Source organism: Diceros bicornis, chromosome 8 (assembly GCF_020826845.1).
Source record: "Diceros bicornis minor isolate mBicDic1 chromosome 8, mDicBic1.mat.cur, whole genome shotgun sequence".
NCBI classification, from domain to species: domain Eukaryota; kingdom Metazoa; phylum Chordata; class Mammalia; order Perissodactyla; family Rhinocerotidae; genus Diceros; species Diceros bicornis.
This window is the reverse complement of record NC_080747.1, coordinates 2,464,146-2,491,093: the sequence shown is the minus strand read 5'-3', so window position 1 is coordinate 2,491,093 and position 26,948 is coordinate 2,464,146. Positions and strand designations below refer to the sequence as shown.

At 40.6% G+C, this 26,948-nt stretch overlaps 1 protein-coding gene across 4 annotated transcripts in view; it reads right to left on the bottom strand.

Moving 5' to 3' along the window:
* HTT (huntingtin) overlaps positions 1-26,948 on the bottom strand; it is a 154,784-nt gene that overhangs the window by 74,508 nt on the left and 53,328 nt on the right. For all 4 annotated transcript variants that reach the window (XM_058546620.1, XM_058546621.1, XM_058546623.1 and 1 more), the window contains 13 exons: positions 26,034-26,173; positions 24,689-24,752; positions 24,338-24,438; positions 21,423-21,569; positions 19,156-19,276; positions 17,614-17,690; positions 16,194-16,345; positions 14,885-15,087; positions 11,782-11,908; positions 10,134-10,261; positions 6,742-6,852; positions 1,047-1,124; positions 297-520 (listed from right to left, as the gene is read on the bottom strand). In XM_058546620.1, coding sequence (XP_058402603.1) covers positions 297-520; positions 1,047-1,124; positions 6,742-6,852; positions 10,134-10,261; positions 11,782-11,908; positions 14,885-15,087; positions 16,194-16,345; positions 17,614-17,690; positions 19,156-19,276; positions 21,423-21,569; positions 24,338-24,438; positions 24,689-24,752; positions 26,034-26,173 — 1,673 coding nt within the window. The remainder of the gene's footprint in view (positions 1-296; positions 521-1,046; positions 1,125-6,741; positions 6,853-10,133; positions 10,262-11,781; positions 11,909-14,884; positions 15,088-16,193; positions 16,346-17,613; positions 17,691-19,155; positions 19,277-21,422; positions 21,570-24,337; positions 24,439-24,688; positions 24,753-26,033; positions 26,174-26,948) is intronic.

Genomic DNA, 26,948 nt, shown 5'->3' with positions numbered 1-26,948 from the left:
CAGGGAGCCCACTTGGTATTCCTCTTCCTCCAGCTCAGCCACTCTGAGATGGTATAATCTCCCAGATCCCATCTCACTCACTGGACCACACACTTCTTTGAAGGCAGGGCCATGCCTTCAGCATCTTTGCAGCAACCAAATTTTCTAGAATTCTTTGAACACAGTAGACGACTATTAGAAGATGTTGGCTAATTTATTTTTATGTTTTATAAATTATTCACTGCTTGCTCCTTCGTGTTTCTACCAAAGATGGGTTCCGGACACTACTGCCACAGCCAGGACAGGCGCACTGTTACCCTGAGGTGTCGTGGTCCTGCTCTGCCTGCACCATGTTCCTCAGGCTGGCGTCAGCTAAGGCCTGGGTGAAGTGGGTGTACGGAGCCATGAAGCAGTAGTGGTACAAGCCTGGCCTCACGCTGGAAGAGCCAAGGCGCTGTGCTCGGCCTTGGGACTTGCTGGGGTTAGAAGATAAGCCATCAAACTGGGAGGCCAAGTTTGTCCCAAAGAGAGTCTTCAACAACTAGAGGGAAAGAAGTGAAGCCATCAACATTTGACTTAATGTAGCATGAGCAACACTTTAAGAATCTCCCACACAAATATCAAATCCATCTATAAATAACTAGATATGTTAGCAAAAATTCATTGTGAAATTCTTGTTGAGAAGCACTATTAATATCTTATGAGACTGCTGTTGTGAAGTGCTGTTTATACCTTAAACGAGAACCCTTGTAGTTTTAAGTCTCTCTGTGATTTTAAATGAGACTGAGTATTCTACACAAAAACCTGGAGGGATACTAAGACAACAGTTAAGTAATGAGAGTCCAGCAGAACTTCTAATATCCTCTGCCCTCCACGGTGACGAGGCCTCCTCCTCCAGAAGAGTGAGGGAAGAGGATCCCTTTGGCCCAATAAGGAGTGAGCAAAGGACTGACAGATGGGGCTGCTGGACACACCACCAGCACCACCTTCTAAATGACAAGTAGCACTATATCATCCTGTCTGAAGTAAAGGGCTTAAAAGAAAAGCACAGGAAACTACTTTGTTACCTGTTGAACACACACAGTCGCCATCATTGGTTCTCGATTGAAGCATGATTTCAGGTATCCCAAAATCTCTTCAACACACTGGGAAAGAGTACGTAGTAAGACATTAAAGTAACTGACTCACAGAAGACTTACTATTGTTGTGAATCCTAGACAGAAATCACAGACAAAAGACAGCTTCCATTTAAATTGTGTATATTAGTAAACATCAGAGGAAAATGAGAGGAAGGTTTTCAATTTATCATTGTGAACAGAGAAAGTCAATAAAAAGTATTGAAACCTAAGTAGCTATATTTCAACCATTCTTCCATGCATTTATATATTCATTCATTCCTTGTCTCAAGCTTCAGCAATCATTCATCACGTGTCTACCATCCACTCAGCATCCAGCCCTGTTCTCAGTGCAGGAATTCAGAGTGTACAAAGGAGTCAAAAGTCCTGCATCTTGGAGCCCCTGCAGATGTTCAGCTGAATGTAATACATAATACATTATGTGTGATTTACTACAAAAAGTCCTAGAAGTGTCTTACAGCAATCTGCAAAAATGACCAAAATGACTGCCTTCACTTGACTATTGTCACAAATTACTTTTACCATCCTCAAAAATGAGATCTAAGGGGTCTGATATCCTCTTTAAGAATCAAGAAGGACGAAGACACGAACTCTCAGGACACCACCAGTCCAGGCATTCCATATCAACACACACCTCCTCACTACCTCCCTAGTCACCAGCCACTGCTCTCATCAGCTTGGCTGAAAATCACACCAACTAGACTGAAGATGTCTCTCACTTCATTTGTTTGATATAATTTCCCGTACTAAAAAGCAATAAACTTTCGATGGTTTCAAATACTCAAGGATCATATATTTTTAAAATACTGATTTACTCTAAAATTAGAGTCTAAACGTTCAAGGTGGTACTTTGCAGGGTTGAATTTGTCATGTCACCTTTTGTTTTCACTAGCTCATAGCAGATATCTAATATATGCTAACTGAAAGAATTACAACTAGAGCCTCTCAAATCACAAATTTGTCTAACAAAGGACCCTCTCTCTTAACAAACATGTATGGATGGTTGGTATGCACCAGAAACTGCAACAGGCACTGAAAATAGCTGAGAGAAGAATGCTGTTAGTGGCCTTCTGAGAGTATACAGGGTAACAGAGACACATGTCCCTGGCACAAATGTTAACATATAATATATTATGGAGAGACTTCCACTCCTGGCCAAAACGAGGTAAGAGGGACCAGATTTACCCTTCACCCAAACCACAAAAAGAACCCAGATACAATATATGAAACCACGGTTCCGAGACACTGAACATCAGGGACTGAAGAAGAGTGACCCCATGAGATGTGAAACAAATGAGGTGAGCCCTATGACTGCCCCAGCTCACTGCCCTAAGACTTTCCAGGTCATGGCACAAGGAAGATGGACAGAGCAGAGCCCAGGGGACACCACGAGTTGAGGTGGAGCTGAGAGCCCAGGGAAACTGAGACAGTGAGGGTTCACAGGACAGAGAAACAGAGAGGAGAGAGCTGCGCAGAGAAAACCCTGGAGATCTGGGGAAGGACCCCTGAGTATTCAGCAGGGAACTGATCAATAAGCGTGTGTGAGGAAACTACCCACAGGCAGGGAAAAATCATCAGAAAGGGTTAGAAGGAGCAATGCTTGTGCTCACACAGGGCTGGTAAAGGTTACTGTTCTCAACAGCCAGACTGGGTAGAGTACCCAGGAAGTTCTTGCCTCAGTGGTGGGAATAATTAGCCCTAAACTAAGCACTGCTCCAACCATCTAACATCATAAAAGAAAGACTCAAGAGTAAACTATTTCCATATAACTTAACTGTATCTCAGAATAAAGCTCAAGAAAATTTACAGGGGGGCACAGTGGTTAAGTTTGGTGCTCCGCTTCGGTAGCCTGGGGTTCACAGGTTCGGATCCCAAGTGCGGACCTCCACACCGCTCATCAAGCCATGCTGTGGCGGCATCCCATATGCAAAATGGAGGAAGATGGGCACGGATGTTAGCTCAGGGACAGTCTTCCTCAAGCAAAAAGAGGAAGATTGGCAACAGATGTTCGATAAGGGCCAATCTTCCTCACACACAAAAAAGATTTACAGGAATACAAAAACGCCTAGCACCCAACAAAGTAAAATTCACAAGGTCTAACATCTGATCAAAGATTACAAGGCATACAAATAGGCAGGAATACATGATGCATAATAAGGAGTATAATCAATCAATCAAAAACCACTCAGAAAGACAGGATTTTAAAATTAGCAGAAAGGACGTTAAAAGTTATTACAACTGTATTCTATGTGCTCAAAAAATTAATTAGAGATATAGGAGATAAAAAGATTCAAATCAGACTTTTAAAGATAAAAACTACAATGTTGGTGATGAAATATACACTGGATAGGATTAATATCAGATTAGACACTGCAGAAGAAAAGATTAGAGAACTTGAAGACATAGCAATGCAGACCATACAAAATGAAATACAGAGATAAAACAATCAAAAAATTGAAGAGCACATCAGTGAGCTATGGGACAACTTTAAGCAACCAAATATGCAGGTAATTAGACTCCCCTTAGGAGAGAAGAAAAAGGAGTGGGCAGGGGCAAAAAAAATATTTGAAGAAATAATGGCCAAAAATTTCCCAAACTTCAAAAAAAACTATAAACCACAGATCTAAGAAGTTCAACAAACCCAGGTACAAGAAACATAAGGAAAGATACATCAAAATCAAATTATTCAAAACCAGTAAAATCTTCAAAGAAGCCAGAGGAAACATATGATATGGGAGTGATAAGGAGTTACTCGCAAAAATGTATATGAAATAATGCCCCCAAAATACTTCCACACAATAAATTTCGATTATGTAAAAATTGAGTATGGAATAAACAAGGTCTAAAAGAGCAGAAAAATAAGACAAGTATCTGTCAAAAATGTGAAATTATGATTATGTTTCATTTCTAATGTTGGTATTTAGAAAAACAAACAAAACTATTCTACTTTTTATTCCAAAATCTGTCTTTGCCTTTATCTGTAATACCCAGTTAGGCTCACAGAAATCTGAGGAAAACTTGCTCCCACATTTTGCCAGGCCGCACTCACCTCTTCCAAGCTCTAAGTGTGGCTCAGACCCTTGGTGCTGATGCCAGCACATGTCCAGAATTATGCGCAGTGGCAAAGCTGCTTCTTGAGGAACACGGAGGCTCCCACTGCCTCAATCATAACAAAATCACAAATAGCAGGGTGTGGATCTAAAACCTGATCTGGCCACCTGAGCATCTGGACATCTTTCCACCCGGCCCAGCAATGCCATGCAGCAGGAAGGGATCTCAAACCTTGCCGTGCACTGTGATCAGCTAAGGAGACTCCTCACAAACAGCAAGTGGCCAAGTACAAAGAAGGACCATGAGAGATTCTACCCCATGTACCTTCATCCAAAACACTAGGAATGAAGATTCAGCAGTTAAGCAGGAGAGGCTTCTGAAGTACGAACAAAGGGATCTAAGGAAAGCCAAAATTGGAGCTAAAATGGGCCTTTGCCACAAAACAGCAAAACAGATGAACTCAGAAAAATAGGAAATGAGAAGTAAGCAAAACCACCTTTATCTACAAAGACCCAGGTAACAGGATAAGATGCGGCATAATCTAGTTACTTTTGTCCCAGATATAAGGATTTTCAGAGATGAAGTTACTATACATACCTTTTAAAAAAAGAAACATAACCACACCCCCAATTTCAGGAATATGAAGACCACCTAACGTCAATCTTCCTTAGATTGTGAACTGTTAGTTTTTTACTTTCATATATTTGAATAAATGTAGCTTTTGATAAATTTACTGAATGCAACTAAAAAACAACTACTTCTACGTATGTGTGATGGTCACAATAAAAAGGTAAAAAAAAAAGAAACCGCATACAAAAAAATCAAAACATATAAAAACAAGTTACAAGGTCATCTGAAGTACAAGAAAAAAGAAAATTTTATTATTTTAAAAATCCCATTTAGATGTTTTTTATTTCAGTATACCTAACATCCGAATTTAAAACATGTTATACTATTTTGCTAAAATGAGTTACACAGAGAGGCCACAGGCCACTGAAGACCTCTTAGTAAGAGCAGTGATTTTTTTTTTTCTTTTTTGGTGAGCAAGATCAGCCCTGAACTAACATCTATTGCCAATCTTCCTCTTTTTCCTTGAGGAAGATTGTCGCTGAGCTAATATCTGTGCCCATCTTCCTCTATTTTGTATGTGGGACGCTGCCACAGCATGGCTTGAGGAACGGTGTGTAGGTCCACGCCCGGGATCCAAACCTGAGAACCCCAGGCCGCCGAAGCAGAGCATGCAAACTTAACCACTATGCCACTGCGCAGGCCCCAAGAGCAGTGATTTAGAGGCAAAATTGGTAGATCTGAAAGGCTGTGGGATTTAAATCCCAGCTCTGCCACTAACTTATCCGGCCCTGAGAAAGTCACATCTTTCAGGTTCAATTCATGGAGTAAAACAGGCTAATGGCAGCTCCCTTATAGCATGGCTGCAGGATAAATGAGACACTATATATGAGAAGTGCCTCAGAAACTGACTTTTAACAAGAACACCTACTGTTCATTCAACAAATGTGCAGCGAATGCCTACTATCTCCCAGCCACTACTATGGGCAAGAAAAGTCAAAGAAGTAAAATGAGGAAAGAGTATGTTGGATGACGCTATGGTCAGAGAGAGAAATGAACAGGGGAAGAGAATGTGGTGTACGGAGAGACGCAATCTTAGATAGAATGGCCAGGCAGGTCTCACCGAGAAGGTGATGTTACTAAAAGCTTGGACAAGTTTCACTTTGAGGGGACAATAATTGAGTATTAGCGGAGTAGAACACCAGATAGCCTTGAAAACAACAAATGCATGCAGTAAACTGACACGTGGAATAAGCACAAGGAATAACTGAGAGAAGAAATATAAAATAATGTGTATAATGATTAAAACTAGATAAGTTTCTGTGCATATCAAGATAAGAAAAAGATTTAAAGAAATGAAAACAAATGAACTTCATCAGACAATGTATTTCACTCAAGAGAGACACATGTTTAAAGGCAGGGCTATCTGTAACTCACTTTGAAATTCATTAGAAAACAAGATATCCCAGTAGCTGGATATACACACAATAAAGCAAATCCATTGAAACCTTAACTGTGGAACCTGGGTCGTGAACACACGATAAGGCGTTTACCACACAATTCTTTTAACTCTCCTCTATGTTTGAACATTTCCTTATAAAATGGGGGTGGCGGAGGGAGATTACTGGACTTGGAACCAAAGAACGTGAGTGCCAACCCCAGCTTTGCTGCTTCCTAAGGCACCAAAGCAGCAAGTCATACACTCTCACTAAGTCTGTTTTTGCTCTTTCCACTTGCAAAGGTCAAATAAGAAAAAAAAGGACTCAGTGTAGTTTTAAATCCACCAATTTTCTAGAATAAACTGGGTCTAAGCTAATGTACATTTAAAAAACTGAAAAGAGAATACAAAGAGAACTCCCCCCAACTTGAGGCTAAGACAAGAATCAGATTCAGGTGCTATGACATAAGCAGTGGGGGGTCATGAAAGCTTCTCCCCAAGCTGTTCCCTGGGCAGCGGAGTTCCATCCCCAGAGGCACTCCACTCAATGAGAAGAGATGAAACACAAACCTTCCCGATGTCCTGCAGTGTTGCCAACTCTAGGATCTGAGAGAGAACGTCCAAGGCAGAGCGCAGAAACCCCCCAAACTTTTCAGTGCTGTTCTGAAGATCCAAGGTGACCTTGGGAAGGTGGAGGGAGAGAACACGATTACTGGCACCGTCAAACACTGGTTATTTAAAACAAAGACACTTTGTCTGCTGCGGTGAGATGTGTTCCGCTATGCAGCCCCACACGCTCACCATCTGGGGTGTTTCTGTTTGTTTGTTTGTTTGCTTTTAGCACTAGGAAAATGCCTTGGAAAGGAAATTACTCTTCCAGATAGCTATATAAAAGCTGTTAGCTTTCAAAAGCACCTTCCAACTTATACTGACACTACTGAAAGAAATAATTCATAACCTTCTATCATAATGAAAAAAAAATTTAAATGTCCATCATAACTGGTATCTGATAAGCAGCATATCAAAAAATACAAAATACACGTCCTGTTCCATATACATTAGGATCCCCGAGGAAAATCATTATCAAATGCAGACACAGTCTTTCAGTCTGGCTACAACAAAATATTAAATTAGTCTTAAGAAGTATTAAATTAAGAATCTAAAGGATTCAGCTTAATTAAATTATGCATCAATTCCTCAATTAAAAGACTGAGAGAATAGGTCAGGTCCAAAGATATAATACATAAGAACAAGGGTGAGGAGGAGAGATTGACTAGGAAAATATAAACTGACAAAAAACCTGTAAAAACACTACAATACACAGAAAGACATTTGCTCAGTGAAATAAAATCCAACCATCCACCATGAAAGAGAGAACAGTTTTTGGCCAAAGGCAGAGGAAAGCAGGCAAGAGACAGACACAGAAAATGAAAACGTAAGTGACCTAATAAATACCGTGACCACTCTATGTCAACCTGTGACCACTCTTATGTCAAGCTGAGGGTGTTTTCAATAGGCCAAAAAGGAAGGAAAAAAAAAATCCAGGAGTGAGATCACTGCAGACCCAAGGATGGGTCGTTCCATGATACCACGACCCAAGGGAAACAGGAGGGAGGGGGTTCACCTCAAGCAGGCACTGCCATCCTCTTCGTCCTCCACCACAGGAACGGAGCGTGGGGGGAGGAGGTCAAGGGAGAGTGTGGACAGGGAAGGCCTTTCTTGAACAACCAACAGAGTTCATGAGGTGAATTAAGATCAAAGGGCTCTAAGGAGAGCAAAGCAGGATTTGGAGACCAAAGAAATAAACCAGGGAGAGCAAGGGCTGACAGGGGAGCCTGAGGGCCAAGTAAACAATAGGGAGCAGCAAGCTTAGTGGCTCAGCAGAGGGAACAAAGGAAAGGGAGAGGTCACTCCAAACACACATAAACCAAGCTAACCAGGGGGTACAATGGGGCTCAGGAGGCAAGAATCCGAGATACCAGGGAGGCCAAAATCAAAGAGGTACATCTGAGAGTTCAGGACATTCAAGAAGGAAAATGATAAAGAGGGAGCAAATGCTGGGAGCACTGGGAGGGGTCCCAGATTGGGGACGAGATGGGGGAAAAGAGGTGGAAAAGAAAGACCTTCTCTGTGCAGGATTTGAAACGTACCCTCCTCTACTTTGGGGCTGACATGAGAAACATAAAGCTAAACAGAGCCTCCAAATCTTCTGTAAAATGTGGTTGAAGATTTTTATCTTTCAAAATTGTTAATATCCTTCAGAAAAGAAGCCAGATAAAGTTTATAAATCGTTTTCTGAAAAATTGAGAAGTATCTATTAGTAACAAAAAAAGATGACTGTCTGGGCACACATTTATCAAGAAATGTGCAAGATCTATGTGAAATAATCTTTAAAAATTCTTTTTAAATTCTTTGAATTTCAGGTGCATCTGAGGTACATAGTTTTCAATAAACAAAAAAGCATCCCACACTCTGGACAAACGGACTTAACACCTAAGATAGCAATTCTCTCTAAACTAATCCACAAATTTAACATAATCCCAGTGGAAATACTCTCAGGACTCTTTGGAATTAGATTATCTTATTCTAGTGTTCACACGAAAAAATAAACAAAAAAGAATATCCGGAAAATTCTAAAGAAGAATGGGGGAATTGATCTCCTCAAAAACATATTATGAAGCTACAATAACCAGGAAGTATGCTTCTAATAGATGAACAGATCGATGTAACAAAATAGTAAATGAAACTACAGAACCATGAGAATTTAGTATTTGATAAAGGTAGTATTTCAAACCAATTAGTGCAGAAAAAACGGATTATTCAGGAAATAGTGTCAGGGACAACTGGTTAGGCAGCTGGAAAAAATTAAGTTAGATCCATACTTCATATCTAACAAATAGCAGATAGAAAATCTTAAATTTTATTTATTTATTTATTTTCCCCAAAGCCCCAGTAGATAGTTGTATGTCATAGCTGCACATGCTTCTAGGTGCTGTATGTGGGACGCGGCCTCAGCATGGCCGGAGAAGCGGTGAGTCGGTGCGCGCCCGGGATCCCCGGCCCCCTAGCAGCGGAGCACGTGCACTTAACCGCTAAGCCACGGGGCCGGCCCGAAAATTTTAAACTTAAAAAAATGAAAGAAAAAAAATGAAAAGCCCTAAAAGAAACCATGGAAAATTTTTCCTTTATAATCTCAGAATGAGAAAGTCCGAAGTATGAAACATACCTGTGCAAAGAAGAGTCAACATAGCAGACGGCTCTCCTTCCAGAAACCTGCTTGCAAGGCTGGCCCTGGGGGTGTCTGGGAATCTGGCGTAAACCGTTCTCTATACTGATATCACACTTCCCTAACTGAAGAGGGTGGCTCGCTGTGCCTGGATTACTTGAATAACAACACGTCTTATGCTGAACACCTGCCTTCCTCTTGGAGCCTGCAGTTCGCGCTGTGTTAGGCAAGGGAGCCTCCGCGGTCAGCATGCTGCTGCACTTTCACTGCTGGGGGACGAGGGTGCTCTGCGCGGCCCTCATGCAGGGAAAGCGCATAGGAAGCCTGCACATGGATCCCTCTGACTCTGCCTGTGTCACTGTCCCTTATGGTCTGGCTGTGTGTCCTTACCACACTGCTGTAAAAAAAACTCTAGCTGTGGGTACACTACATGTGAGTCCCATGAGTCTTTCCAGCGAATCTCCGAACATGGGGGTGGTCTTGGGAAACCCAGACGCAGCACGAATAACCCATAAAGCGATCATTTCTCCAATGAAAATTCTAAATTTTTGTGTGATAGAAGCTACCATAAACAAAGCTGAAAGACAAACATGAAAAAACTAACTCGAACTCACATCCCAAAGGCCTAAATGACTTATTTATATGTACGGATATGCATGTATACAAGCTACAGATCTTACATCAACAATCCACTAGAAATTTGTGTATGTGTGTATTTTTACAAAAGAAGCAGTACCTTGTAGTTAGCGTGAGTAGCTTTCAGGACATCGTGCAATTTGAGGTATGAAGGAAGATGATAGAAACTTCCCAGTGATGAGGATTTATTTGCTGGAACAGGCCCTGAGGTATCTGATTGTCGAGAGGCTTTAAAAACACACACACAAAAAATAAACTTTTAGATCAAAAGAAAACATGTGCCAAGTTTAACAGATTACTAGCAATGATGAGTTTAAAGTATTCTAGTAGAATAAAATCCAAATATTTCCTCTTTTTGATTAGTTAGAAGCAACAAAGCAATTGACTAACAAACATAAGTAGAATCTGAGTACCTCCCCAAAAATAATAAAATAAAAGAAGAAGAAAAGCAGTATGATGCTATTATGTGTTTTGGTCTGGTTGCCTGTTTGTGAATCAGAGGAACAACTAATTTCATGACCTGCGGCCAATCACACAAGCGCTCAGGGCCCAAGGCTCCCAGTCCAGGGTCATGGGCCCCTTAAGCAATCAAACAGGGAAGACGTGTGAAAATGCCCTGAAAACTGTGAAGGACACACACATTACCATTAAACTGATATTAAATATTAAAATACCATGCACTATATAAAACTATCCTACTCAAGTTGTAAAGATTTTTGACTTGGAATTTATTTATTGATTAATTTAATCTATCAGATTTATTTATTTATTTATTTAATCTATTTATTTATTTAATCTATCAGAAAGGTGATCAGTCCCATACTGGTAACTTTGCCTTGGTACAGTTCTGAAGCTTTTAAGCTGGTAAATCTTCCTGCAGTACTACAGCCAATCCTTAGAAAACAGCATCTTTTAAAAATGCCTTAACATAAATGCTTTATAAGCAAAATGAATGGGAGAGTCAGGACCGGCCCCAGGCACTATCAGATGGTGCACAAATGGGTTTGGCGGGAGTACAAGGACAGACGGGTGGGCGTCTGGGATATGAGAGGTGGCCAGTCACCTCCCGCTTTGCCTGGGCCTCCCTGTGCCCACCAAAAGCAGCAGAGACTGCATAAACTGCAGAGTCACACTGTAACTCTGGCCCCTTCTGTTCTGAGACTTGCCCAGGTATAGAAGCCCCCCCGAAGCGTCTGTGAATTTTTCAGGTTCCCCTCACTCAGATGATTTTATCTCCACTTTAACTCTTGTTTAGAGCTTCCAAATGTAAATTTTCCATTTCCTATTTCAGAATTCTTCACATATATCAGAATCGACTATTTCACTTCACTACCTCTATTCCTAGCCATTCCTACCACCTCTTTTACTGAAAATCAGGAATCCTTTCCATCCCTCCTCTCAGTGAGAAGAGAAGGGAGAAAGCACAAGGGAATAAGAACAGCAGGTGAAGCTCCTTGCTATGGGCCAGATGCCTGCAGACTATCATGTCCGCATATTAGCAAGTGACACTTAGAGATGCTTAAGACCAAACTGTGGTCTGTATACATTTAGTAATTAATATTTAACATCTGAAATCACACTGGGGAAACTATTTCTCTGGCTTCATTGCTGTGTATTTTATTTCCAAAAATACCAAGTTATTAGGTTAACCTTGACGTGAATGTAAGCTTAAGTCCTAAATTTCTATAATATAGATGGTGCCCCCAAATCTCCTCCCTCTCTCCCCCTCCCCAGTCATCGCTTCACACCTGGACTGGCTTCATTGCCTTTCTTGGGACTCAGTGGTACAGAAGGCTGCTCTCCCGGTTCCTTCTCCTTTCCCTTTCGTCGGATTGGACTTAGAGAAGGGGGGTTTGTTAAAGATGGCAAGGCTGCCTAAAACAGAAAACAAGAAACTGTGAAGGAACTATAACTAATACAGAAACTGAAAACTAGTTTATGGTTTTACTGTTTATTGAAAAGAACCAACCAACACAACTCATTACTTTCTCTGAATCCACATTTACAGAGCTCAGATAGTGTACATATATCATCTACTTTAACCCACACAACAATCACATATGGTAGGTATTGACCCAGAGTTGCCTAACAGGTACGCTGTGAACAATTAGGGATGAAAGGAGCCCACAGGGAGTCAGGTGGGACCTGACACCACTGGAGCCCCCCGGCACATCAGCTCCAATAGCAAGCAACCAGGGCATTCTATGGGAGCCATGACATGAAAAAGGGTATGAAGCAACGTCTTTTTTTTTTTGGTGAGGAGATCGGCCCTGAGCTAACATCCGCCAATCCTCCTCTCTTTTTGCTGAGGAAGACTGGCCCTGGGCTACCATCCGTGCCCATCTTTCTCCACTTTATATGGGATGCCGCCACAGCATGGCTTGCCAAGCAGTGCGTCGGTGCACACCCGGGATCCGAACTGGCGAACCCTGGGCCACCGCAGCAGTGCGCAGCAGAGCGCACGCACTTAACTGCTTGCGCCACTGGGCCAGCCCCTGAAGCAACGTCTTAAACTCCATTTTCCAAATGAGGAAACAGGCTCAGAGATGAAGTGACTTATTCAAGGTCACAGCAAATAAGCAGCAGAGCTAGGAGTCAACACACCCAGACTATCCACGAAGCGCACACTCTCTCCAAAACTCAAGAGAGAAGGCAGAATGCACAGGCTCCCACAGTTCTGTAGAAGGCAGGTAGCATGGGGGCAGAGTGAAAAGGATGACAGAGACGTAGACTTCAGGTCCTAGCTCTGCTACTCATTCACTCCCCAGTCTTAGAGAAATCACCTTACATCTCGGAGCCTTGTCTGCAAAATGGATGTAATGGGATAAACGACTGCACTCAGGAGAATGGAGTGGAAGACAGCAGGGAAGGACTACAGCGAGACCAGGAAAGAGGCTGCTGCAGCAAGAAAACATGCTGAGGAAAAGGAGCCAGTCATGAAAGACACTGATCATATAGTTCCATTTATATGAAATGCCAGACTAGGCAGATCTATAGACACAGAAAGTAGGCTATTGGTTGCCTGGAGTTGGGGGACATTGGAGGGTTGGGGGGTGATAGCTAAAGGGTACAGCATTCCTTTTGGAGTTCTAAAACTGATTCTGGTGATGGCCAAACAACTCTGTGGGCATACAAAAACAAACTGAATCACATGCTTTAAATGGGTGAATTGTATGATATGTGAATTATGCTGTAGTTGTATATGTCAATAATGCTGTTTCAAAAAAAAAAAGATACTGCTGCGTACTCTAAATGAGATACTCCATCAGTTTGGACCAGAACAGTGGCAGTGAACACAGAGAAAAGTATGTGTATATATAAGTATGTGTACCTATATGTGTGTGTATGCATCTGTACGTGTGTGTGCACATATACGTGTGTATACGTGTATAGGTACATGTAAATATATATGTGCATATAAGTATATGGGTTTTTTGCAATATATTGAGTAGGGAAAACAGAGGACTTGGTGAGTGAAAATGAAGAATTGGGATAACTCTATTTTCCTAGCTTGACAGAATACAAAGTGAGAAAACCAGGAGCAGGCACAGACTGAGCAGGAGGCTGAGAAATTGAGTTTCAGATCGTGTCTGCAATATCTGTGAATCATCCAGATAGAAGTATCCCATGGTAGTTGGCCACACTGGACTGGTGCTCCAAAGGCAGGTCTGGAGTCTCTGACATCTAGATACTGAAGACACGAGAGCAGACCTGCCTACCTCGAGCTGCCCTGTCCAATTCTGGAGCCACTATCTACACATGGCTATTTAAATTTCAATTTAATGACAAAGAAAATTAGAAGTTCAGTTCCTTAGTTTTGCTCGCCACATTTCAAGTGCTTAGTAGCCACATGTGGTTAGTGGCTACTGTTCGGGCTTTCCATGGTTACAGAGAGTTGTATTGGATGGCACTGGCCCAGAGAGTATGAAGAGAGAGGCCAACCTAGGACAGAGCCTGGAAAGCATTAATGGTGGGCTGAAAGACTAAACCAGGAAAGTGCCTGGGAAAAAGAAGGGGGTCAGAGAGAAACAAGAGACAATCTGGAAGCCAACCAGAGCAAATGTGGACTGAGTGGCGGTACTCAGCGGGGAAGTGAGATAGGACCTGAGAAGTCCCCACAAGATTCAAAGACTGATCTCGGCAGGAAGAGCTGCTATGGAGAGTGTTGGCAGAAATCAGACCGGCAGGGGTTAAAGAATGGATGGCCGGAACAGTGGACAGAGAACAGGGCAAAGAGGCCTCACAAAGAAGGCCAGGGTCAGAGTGGTGGGAAGCACTAGAGTGCTAAGCAGGGAGACAGGACTCCTCAGAGAAGTCTGTCACGAGGGGAGACCGGATGGTAACTAAAGGAAAGCCTGAAGTTAGAGAAGAGTTTTTTCAGATGGAAGAGACCTGAGAGGGAAGACACAGAAAACAGAGAGAGTAAGCAGATATAAGTGACCTGATCGATCTTAAGATCATCATGCGAGTAGTTTACCATTGGCTTTGAAGTTGACTTCACTGAACCGTACTTCACAGAAAAGCAAAACTGTTTGCCAACATTTCAGGAGATAGCAAATGAGTTACCTAAGCCAGCAACTTCAATTCTGAGCTTTCTTGGCTAATGCTGAAAGCCTAAGAATAAAGCCAGCTTTTTCCCTCTTAGAGGTAACAAAAATTGAAGATGATACCAAAAAGGCTAAAAATTGTATGATCACAATTTGGTGTTAAATTTAGCATCACAATATGACCAATTCTGTTCATTTAAAGCCAAAGAGAATAAGGAAGAGACGGAAGGTAAACAAAGGCGTGTTTAGAAGCCCTCGGAGTCATTCAGATGGTATTAAAACAGCTGCCCGAGTAACAAGTTACCTTTATTGCTGGTCCAGGAGCCACATCATCCAAGACATGTGCGCAGATATTAATCACCTTCAGCAGGTGGGAGAAGAGCTGTTCGACCATGGGTACCAGGGTCCGGTCCCCCAGAGCTGGCCAGACCTCTTCCTGTTTGTTGGCTGCTGGGTTGGCCTCTTCTTCACAGGTCCATGAACTTCTCAGAGATTTGGGGGCACTGGCTGTGACAGGGAGACATGTGTTACCTCTCCACCTCCACAGTGAGGGGAAAAGAAATTGCTTAGGGAACATAAGTCATTCAGACCCATCTACGTTGAGAGTCTGCAGGACATCTCCATCTGAGGGTCAACTGATACCTCAAATTCAACAGGAAATTGACATTCCCCCCAATCTTGTTCCGACTTTCCATGAATGCCACCACCATACACCCACCCAGGATGTGACAGGCATCCTAGGCCTCTTCTTGATCTTTATAACCAAAGTTCGATTGGTGATCAAAGCCTACTGATTGTGCCTCCTTCACTCTCTTTCAATCTGTCTCATCCCCTACAATTTCACAGCCATTATCGTGTTCCAACTCTATCTCTTGCCTCAACTACGATTAACCACCTGAGTTTCCCTACCTTCTCCTCCAATCCACATTCAAGTCAGCTGAAGTCTTTCTAAAATACTAATCTGATTGTTAGTCCTCCTTAATGGAGCCTGATAACACTTCACACCCATCAATTTCAATGGGCCCCTGCTTCCTCACCAGCCACATTCTCCATCCTAGTCCTCACCCTCACTTGACATCCAAAATCACTTACATTTCTCAAATGTCACACAATTTTTCATGTCTCCGAGCCTTCACATATGTTGTGCCCTCCATCTGGTGTGCCCTTTCCTGCCAGCTCATAAATCTTGTTTTCCATCCCAATCCCCAAAGGAGAGTGATACGGCCACTCTGCCTGCCACTGTCCTTTAGTTTACATATGTCCCCACCAATCTATATTTGACTTGAGAATGGAGCCCACACGTCATACTTTCTTATAGCCCTGGTGCCTGAGACAGCTAGCGCCTGGCACATGGTGCCCACTACAAGAAAATTAGAAAAAAGTTTACCTATAGCTAACTGAGGGGCTGGACTGACAAAGAGCTCCTTTAAAATACTTGGTACAGAATAGCTGCCTACAGTATACATTTATGCATGTCGGTAATGGCTGAAATTCTGACTAAAGGAACAAGCTGTGATCTCATATTTTTCCTTCATATGCTCACCACCCCCACCCCTCAAAAGGAAATGAAAAGCTAAAGCCCTGGAGTCCCTGTTTCAACTCAGTACCAGTACCTGCAAGCAAGTTTCCGGCTAAAATCAAAGCATCTTGATGGGCTGAGAGATCCAAGGGGAACCAAGCTGACGACAGCAAGGTAAGGATCATCGCGGCCATCCCGACAGTACAGCTCTTTCGAGACTCATCTGAGGTGCTCAGGGGGGGCACTCTGGAGGCACACATTTGCAAGGTCAAATTACAGAAAAATTTTAAAGCAAACAGTCTTGCTTTCTCTTATGAACCAAGAGGAAGGCATGTCACTGTACATTTTATACCAGCTCATAAAGCAATCTCACTATGTTAACTAAAATCTTTCCTATAAATCACAGCTTCATAAAAATCACTTGAGAAATGAAATCAGGTAGCAGATCTGATTAAAAGTATTAGAACTGTTTATTTTGATGACTTTTTAACTTTCTTTAAATTTTGACTTAGCACATTGTACTCCAATGCCAAAGTTGCTTGGAAGTCAAGTCTAGTGCTGGATCTATGACTAGAAACTGTACTAGCTCAGTGATTGCTGATAGAGGAAAGCAATCATTCTAGACCAGAGAACACAATCCACTTCAAGCAAATGTTAGTGGGCCATTCGGTGACACACACAAGAAATCTGCTGATTTACTTCCAAATGTGATGGTGAGTCACCAAAATTTTTCTTGGTAATGGTACACATAATGAAAGCTTACTCCTTAATGCTGTAGAAGACTCAAAATTATTTCACAGATGCTATCAGGGCCATCTACTGGAAGAAAACTGTTTTTATAAATTTTATTTATTTATTTATTTCTCCCAAAGCCCCAGTAGATAGTTGCATGTCATAGCTGCACATTCTTCCAGCTGCTGTATGTGGGACTCGGCCTCAGCATGGCCGGAGAAGCGGCGCGTCGGTGCGCACCCGGGACCCGAACCCAGGCCACCAGCAGCGGAGCCCGAGCACCTAACTGCCAAGCCACGGGGCCGGCCCAAGAAAACTGTTTTTAAATAAAAACTGTTAATCTAAGTACAGTGATTCCTAAATGACACTCCTGTAGTTCCTCACAGTTTTGTACGCTAGGTCACATTTGATTTCAAACAAAAAATGTTTCTAAATTTTTAACACACAGTGAATAATTTTAGAGAATCAAGCCAATTAGAAAAGTCTTCTGTCAGCATATGCAAAGTTCCTTAAATGAACCTGCACACCACACCCTCAAATCCTCCAAAACGCTTAAGAGTACGCACTTGACATCCACGAGAATTACAATGAGAATTACATTTCCCAATAGCTCCTATCACTGGGTTCCCACACAACTGACAGGGCAGAAGCAAGTAATCTGTCGGATATTTTTCCGAAAGGTCAAATTGGTAAAAGACTTAACAAGAAAGAAAAAAAGGATCCCAATACCTATGTCTGTATCACGTAACTGTAGATACTCATACGCCGAGGAAAATACATACCCACAGTGCCAACCTAAGCTCCAAATGCAGACTGGAAAGGCAGTAGAAAGAAGACACAGAGCTTCACAGCACCCACACTAAGGAAGAGAGGAACAGTAAAATCACACCCACACACCAAAAAGTTTATAAATCAAATCTTTACCTTTTATAAAAAGTACAAACAATGAAAATAAAATTGAGATCTGTGCCTAATGAGAGGCTACCTGTCCCATCAGGGTACAGATTCACACTTGAAAAGATGCAGCTGAACAAGGGAAACACAAGTTTTAAGGGAGAGTCAGTTATATCCCAGTGAGGACAGGCCAGCAGTGGGGGGCTCCTTCTGCCCAGAACTGTAACTGTCCCGTGCTGCCCTGTTGGCCTGGAGTGCCCTCCCTCCTCTCCCTGGTCTGCTCCTGCGCTCAAGCCGACGAAGGTCCATCTCCCTGACGAGACCACAAGAACCACAAGGGCAGGGATCCGCTTTGTTTTTACATCCCAAGCCAAGAACAGTGCCTGACACGTGTAGGTCACAGTAAAAAGAAATAAATAAAGTTTATGATACTTTGAACAAATCAGAGGAAGACCAAACTACAGAGCCCAAACAATATTTAGGTTTGAAAGGCTCCTATATGCTTATGAAGACAGCCTAATCATAATTGTCTGAGTTTTCTACAACACGCAAGCATTTCTTCTGTCACATAAAATAAATGACAAGGTTAACATGATAATCAGCAAATTAACACTACTTCTGTATAATATTCTTTTTTTCTGATTATGAAAGTTATACTTGTTCATTTTAGAAAATCTGTGAATATCTGAAAAATATAAAGAAGAAAACAAAAATCATTCATAATTCTAAAATTCATTTTGGTAATTTTCTGCCAATCATTTTCCTGAGTATATGAGAAATGTATATATGTGAATATTACTTTTCATAACTGAGATCTGACTACACACAAGCGTACAGTTTTTTGTTGTGCATTTTTGCACTCAATATTATAATCCAGATTATATTTCTCCATATCATTAAAAATTCTTCAAAGCATAATAATTAATAGGTGCATAACAAATATACTACCATATATACAGAATTTAGTCATAATCAGAATTTAATCATTCTTGGATTCTTGGACATCATGGTTCCTTTCTAATTTCAGCATCATAAATAATGATACAGATAATTACATTATACAAAAAGATGTGTTGGTGTTTCTCTGAGTCTTTCCCCTTTGTATATATTACATAGTCAGTGAGTCAAGTATAACAGAGATATTTTAAACTTCGCCTAATTACCAATAGAGATTGTGGCAGTTTTTATTTTCATTTTTATGTCTTCCTGTATTGGCTGAATTTTTTTTTAAGTGAGCATGTATTACTTTAATATTCAGAAAAACACAGTTTTTTACATTCCTATTGGACTAAACCAAGATTTTGTTCATAGAAGCATATTTCTTAGTAAGCCCCTCTTATAAGACTCCAATATAAGCATTTTACCGTTAAGAACTGACCATCCAAACTACTGAAAATTAATTTCATTAAGATCAACCCAAAGAGACTTACCGTGAGTGCTCGCGTGGTTGATGTGATTAGTTCATGAGAAACTGCTGCAATAACTCTTGAGAGGTTATTTTCCATAGTGACATCTGTTATGCTTGGTAGTAAGTTATAGCCTCTATATATTCTAATAAGAAAAATATGGAGACTTAAAATCTACTATTAAAGCTTATAATATTTTCAAAATTCAAATAGCAGCTAAAAGTTTAAGATTCAAGGCTACAAGAAGTTAAAGCAGTCTTGACTTTTAAGTCAAAGAAAGACTGGAAATAAATATGGTCATTATTCTGGAAAAATGGCTGAAATGATCCCCTCCCATCCTCCCAGTCTGAACCAAACACCTTCACTGCAGCACTGGAGCAATGCTCTCCTCATACCCTTGCCTGCAATCTCTCTACACCTCCAAAGCCACCCATTTTTCAAACTTTAAAAGAAATCCTTCATGAAGCTACTCCTGATTCCAAGACAAAAGAAGTCTTTTCTCCACTATAGGACTGCCAGGGCACTTTTTCCATATTCCATTCATGGCACCTATCAGTTTCAATCCCTCCTTGTAGTTACACACAAATTCTAACTCCCCACTATATAAATGAGGCCCAAGCAGGATTCATGTTTGATTCAGTCTTGTGTCCCTCAGTGTCCTGTCCACAGAGGCATTCAACAACAAAACTAAAGAGAATATTACTTTACCCTCTCACATAAATTCTAAAACAGCAGGTAGCTAAGCTGCAAATATAGCTGCACAATCAGTAGCTATGTTTATCATCCAAGAACCAAAGAAGCATAAACAAACGCCAAGAGGATAGCCTGAGTTTGGAACTCGGAAAACTTTCGAAGTAGTAGTTAGGAACCAATTTTAATGAAATATTATACTCATCTCTATTGGCATCTATACATTAATTTTCTGAAATGACATTTAGAAATAGCAATTTACTCTAAGCTTGTCAAATTCCTGATAATGAAATACTCTTACACTACTTCTGCTTATCGTAAAGGAATATTTATCTTGAATCTTTTCAAAGAGAGAAAATGCCAGTTTAGAGGTTAAAAAGAAAATCTGCTGAGAAGAAAATACGAAAGTGAACAAGCAATTACTTCCACGTGGGGGGCCAGCCCCGTGGGTTAGCGGTTAAGTGCGCGCGCTCCACTACTGGCGGCCTGGGTTCGGATCCCGGGCGCGCACTGAGGCACTGCTTGTCCGGCCATGCTGAGGCCACGTCCCACATACAGCAACTAGAAGATGTGCAACTATGACGTACAACTATCTACTGGGGCTTTGGGGACAGAAAGGGAAAAAAAAAGGAGGATTGGCAATAGATGTTAGCTCAAGGCTAGTCTTCCTCAGCAAAAGGAGGAGGATTGGCATGGATGTTAGCTCAGGGCTGATCTTCCTCACAAAAAAAAAAAAAAATTTCCACGTCGTTTTTTTTAAGCAGTCTTTACATGAGAAGACGTGATATTCATTTAGGAATAAAGACTTCAAAATTTGACAAGCTGAGTTCCAAATTCAGAACAAAAGCATCAAGTGAACATTTGAGCTGAGAAGCCATTTAATCCAAGTTTTTTTAAAAACTGCCACTCAGCAAAAAGGAGAGTTATCATATAAAACTAATTTTTAAAATAACATTTAAAACACAGAGCTAAGAAAGCACAACAGTCTTCTTATCCCTTCTACAGGCTTCTTGGCAAACTAAAATTCTAAAGAAAATTATAACTTCATGAAAGCATTTCTGTTCTAATTACTTTTATAGTCTATGCGGCTCATCTGAGAATCAGATGAGAGTGGGCTATGTATAGCCATTTGAAACTGTATTTCAAAGCTTCTCACAATAAATGTGAGTAACAATAACTGCAAATCACTGAACTAGTGATAACTAGTGGATAACTCTAAATAACACTTACACTGTTTAATAGCCCGCTCACCTAAAAATTAATGGGCATGACATACTCGTGCTCTTCATAGCTAACACAAACAAAGTAAAAAAAATCTAACAGACAAGTTTGTAGATAAGACATAGCATTGGAGTCATACAGAAAAATACACTCGTCAGTAGGTGGTTTGTAATGAACGAATGAAAAGATCTATGATGTCATTGCTGTGTGACCGTGGCAGAGCTTAAAGAAGAGCGGTGGTAAATCTTAAAAAACAGAAATATCCTATCAAAGGAAGACGACCTACTCAAACATTCTCACATACACCTTTTTTTCTAGAAAATATAATGTTTTAGATTAAACCCCTAAGACAACGTCATGACATCGATAGGTTAGCGTACCTGGTTATCGTGCTGACGGAGAAGTGAGATGGAGGCTGCGTCTCATGCATGAGAAGTTTCAGGTAAACACTGCTTTGATCTCTTGCCACAGCCACTACTGGATCAGCTTGTGCTTGGTCACATTTATAAAACAGCTTTGGGACAAGCCTAACATAAAAGTGATGTTTATTTATTTAAGAAAGGATATGAAACTCACCTGTGATTCACCACCCTTTTCTGTCAAGGTAGTTAAGCCTAAAACACCGCCTACCCACAGAACACCACTTCCCTCTTTCAGAGGTGACATTCTTCAAGCACGTTAAAGTGGGGGGTCTTTGATCACAGGACCACTCACCCAGACACCCACTCTGAAAAAACTGGGTGCTGCACTTTCTTTTTGTCTATCATAGAATTAAGTACCCTTCTCTACACATAATTCAATGCTTTGATTAAAAAACCATCTTGAGGGGCTGGCCCTGTGGCATAGTGGTTAAGTCTGGTGCACTCCACTTTGGCAGCCCGGATTCGTGGGTTTGGATCCTGGGCGCGGACCTACACCACTCATCAAGCCATGCTGTGGTGGTGACCCACACACAAAACAGAGGAAGACTGGCACAGATGTTAGCTCAGAGACAATCTTCCTCAAGCAAAAAAAAAGAAAAGAGGAAGACTAGCAACAGATGTTAGCTCAGAGCAAATCTTCCTCACACACAAAAAAAACCCAACCTTGAAAGTTCTCTTTCTAATCATCTTGATCAACATCAACAAGTGTGTTAAGCCACTGTCCACAGAACGTACTGAGCAGAGAGCAGATCTGAATGCCAGTGGCTGTCCCTTACTCATTTTCAGTTTTGTCTGCAAAACAATCCCATACATTCCTAGACAGCAAAGCTCCAGCTGAGATACCTCACAAATCTAAACTGAATGCAAAGGCAAAATATGGGGAACATTTCCTAAAGGAACCAAAGGACTCATTTCTGCAATCAACATTCAGTGCACATTTTGCGTGAGTATACTCATACACTTACAGCTGGGGTGTATAACTTTTAGAAACAATCAACTATTTATTACATTGGTTTACAAACCTCAATATTTTTAATTAAAATCTCTTTCCTCCATGGAGACTTGCTCATCAGTATAATTTTTTTTTAGGGTATAATAAATTGCTATCATTTGCAGAAAATGGTAAAGATCCAAAGTCTTTGATTAGGCAAGTCATACAGACCCAGTTAAGTACATGAAAAGGTACACCTCGCAAGTAATCATAGAAATGCAAATGACAACACTGCAAACTGAATGGCTACACACCAAAGCGTAACTTTGGTTTTCTTTAATAGTTTGATTACAAAGATTTTTGTTTCCTTTCCCATATTTTTCCTAAATTTTGTTCAGTAAACATGTATTACTTTTAAAACAAGATAAAACTTACTTTAAAAAAAAACAGCAATTTCTCCCTAAACAACTGACATATATTTAACTTTTTTTGAAATATCTGTTTTGGCGAGAAGAATCAGGCACAATCATATTCTGGTAGTGGGAGTACAAACTGGTATGTTTCTGGAGAACAATTTCACAAGCACCAAAACCCATACAAAATCCACTTCTAGGTATCTACCCAAGAAAAATGAAAACATATGTCCATACACAGTCTTGTAGGCAAATGTTCAAGCAGCACGATTCACAGTAGCCAAAAAAGGGAAAATAATATCAATCATCTGGTGAATGGATAAATAAAACATGGTATTATCCATAAAATGGATAAAAGGAACAAGCTACTGGTATGTGCCACAGCACGGATAAACCTAAAAAACTAAGTGAAAGAACCAGATGCAAATTACAACAATTGTATGATCCCATTTATATAAAATGTCCAGAAAAGACAAATCTCTACAGACAGGAGGTAGATTAGTAGATTAACTCCCATTGGGGGTGGGAACCGAGTTATTGCAAATGGGCAGAAGGGATCTATCTTTTCAGGATGATGGAAATGTTCTAAAATTGGATGTGGTGATGGTTACACATCTTTGTAAGTTTACTAAAAATCATTTAATTGTACACTTAAAATGGGTAAATTTTAAGGGATATAAAATTATACCTCAATGAAGGTATATTAGAAATTTAAAAACAAAAAAAAACATCAAAAAGCTTGGCCTAGTAACTCAACTTCCAGGAATTAATTCTAAGAAAAAAAAAGATACATAAACATGTATGTATAGCGAAATTTACCAGAGTATTATTCATTATTTAAATCAAAGTAAACTTAATATCCAACCAAATAATATTTATATAAAAATCTATCACAACTAGATAGCAAAAAAATGGCTACTAAAATTTCTTTTTTTTTAAACAATATTTATAGCCTTTATTTATCTCACACTATATGAAATGTCATGCACTTCAGTATGGAAATATCAATATATCTGAATACAAGGTGCTGCCCCAGATAACACTGGTGGTTAAAATTTCTTTTTTAGAAGAATATTTGATAACAGGAAGATGTTAATAATATATTAAGTGGAAATTACTAGATTACAAACTTGCATGTATATTTTGTCCCAATTTTGAAAAAGAAATTCACCGTACACAGGATATAGAGCAAAATGTTAACAGTGATTATCTCCAGTGGTACAACTGAAGATGATTTTTATTTTCTTCTCAGTGCTATTCTCTATATTCCAAAAATTTGACAATGAAAGTGTATTACTTTTACAATAGGAGATTAGTATTTTGTTGTTGTTTTGTCATTTTAGACTCTTATGGTAGTGAATAAGTGAATAATATCTTTTTTGATAGTTTAAGAGTAGCTGAAACAGTGAGCCCAAAAGATTTAGGAATACTGCCCTATACCCTCTGAATTTTTCCCTCTCTTCCTATTCCCATACCATTTAGTACTTCAACAAAAAAGTGAATAACGAGATAAAATATTTGGTAAATACCTCATTAATGTAGCTGCCGCAACATGTCGCACCCTAGGGTCTTCATCCCCAAGCAGATAGATGACAACATCATTGAGCACTCGTTCTTGCAGTTTTAAAAGCTTTAGAGAGAAGGATAATAAAAATAGATATTACCTCTGTATTTAACTAAATTTCAGGTAAGATATTCTGGAAAGCCAGTGAGAAAGAACTCAAGATCACTAGTCTTAAATTCACACATACAATCTCAACCTTCATGATATAAACTGCGAAATAAATATAAAACAGAATGCATTCAGGGAAATTCTACGCCACTAGGAAAGTGCAATTCCTGGAAGTTAAAACACAGCCTCACAAAAGTGAACTGCTTACCCCTGTATAATGATGAGCCCCTCTGTGTATGTTTTCTGCTTTTGCCTCCAAAAAGCTCACCAACCTAACAAAAGAACATATTTAACAATGAAATAATTTATACTCACAAACACCCACTGATGGCCTGCAAGACTCTGACAGACAGACCGACGAAGAAGGCCAACTCCAGAGCAGGTTAAGCCAACTGCTGTGGAAGGCTCTGAGAGGCAGCACTTACTTAACATGACAGAAAAACTAATGATCTAAACAAGTAGAATTTACATTCCTCTCAGACTTCCAGACTCAGTAACATAGTACTCAGGAAACTGTTTCTCTTCAAAATAAACACCTATCATTTTGAAAGACTGCAAGTGCCCCACAAAATCAGCTCCAACACCTACCGCAGAAGGTGGGAGAGCCAAGACTTCCACACCTTCCTGCAGACTGGTTCTGTGGCCCCGGGCAAGTTCCTCACCCACCCTTGCTCAGAGGCCCTCTCTGTGAGGTGAAAGTGAGAACTATCCCTACTTCACAGAGGTGTTCTAAGGAGGAAAGAAAATAACCCACAGAGGGCACCTAGCACTGAGCCTGGCACGTAACAAGCACTCTATAAATGATGCTTTAAAAAAACAAAAATCTGGTTATATAATAAAAGAAAATTTCCCTTCTAAAAGAAAGCATTGAAAGAAAACATCTCGAAGCAAAATTTACTCTTAGAAAATGAAAAACTGCATGACATCAAAAGTTATTTTTAAATTGTAACAAAACACAAATCAACTATCTGACCTAAGGTCAGTATAATGATGAATACATTCCTTTTTAAACAAGCAGAATTGACATAAGTTACATTATTTTAAAAGTGTGAGCTCTTTTATTCCCACCATTAAGGACACTTAAATGACTAAGACTACCAGAAAAATCCAATCCTCTGCCTATATTTAAAAATTCCAAAAATAGGGCAAAGTTGAGAAGGAGAAAATCGCTATCAGCTGTTTAAACCCCTAAGGTTTCTGATGCACAGGTTCCTTGATAACCATCACTACTTGTATTGATTGATCCTTTCAGTTGATCCAGGCCTTTCAAGATTTTATTTATTTATTTATTTATTTTCCCCCCAAAGCCCCAGTAGATTGTTGTATGTCATAGTTGCACATCCTTCTAGTTGCTGTATGTGGGACGCAGCCTCAGCATGGCTGGAGAAGCAGTGCGTTGGTGCGCCCGGCATCCGAACCCGGGCCGCCAGCAGCGGAACACGCACACTTAACCGCTAAGCTACAGGGCCGGCCCATGATCCAGGCCTTTCAATTCTTAGTTCAAACTTCTGAGCAGCTTTGGTTCATTGACCTAATGAACCTGATTCACTTACCTAAAGTCGATCTCTGCAAGAGTTTCCAAAAGCTCTGTCCTCACCAGCCAATAGGAACTATTCCTCAGGGTCAGCACATCGGTGATCAACTGTAATCCGAATTCACTATAGCTGCTGCTACAAAGACTCATGACACAGTGCTGAAAAACAAGCCCACCGCAGGATGGCGGCTGGTTTAGCCTCACGCGGTAGCTGCATCTGGATGGTTTTATGACATCACTCTCATATGGACCTGACTTGCCTTTTTTAAACTGCAACAGGGATGCTGCACTTTTTCCACATCTCAAAAATATTTATAATATATACTTTATCTCAATAAACTCAAGTTGAAAAGTAAATGTGTCCCTTTCACATAACTTTGTTTCTTTCTTCCTCTCATTTCCACCTTTGTCATGGCCTCTACGCCCAGGTGGCAACTTCACGAACATTTAACAGTAGTGAAGAGGGAGACTGTGTAACATAGCACCACTGCCACTTCTGAAACAAATCTCAGGCCCAGGGCAGGGACACAGGGCCCATGGCCTTTTTGATGTTACTGTGTACTTCACTATACAAGGGGACAGTCAGGGCTCTTGTGGCGACAACACCCTTCCCTGCACACTCTGAGCATACACGTGGGCATTTCCACACACAGGATGAATCGTGCTGACTCTGGGCCAGCAACTTCACCGTGCTGCCAACACACTTCCCTCTGCTCCAGGAAAGACAGATCGACTGAAACTTGGCAAACATTTGGAACTATGGAACAATTCTGGCCAGGCCATGAAATTTTAAAAAGGGAAGGTTTCTGATAAATTTGACAACGGTAGAGTTCTTGTTTTGATTTTTACTGGTTAATTTTTACTGTTGTTGACTGGTCAGTTGTGATTTACGAACCAGCTGATACATAAAGGTTCGACATGCTACCATGTAAAG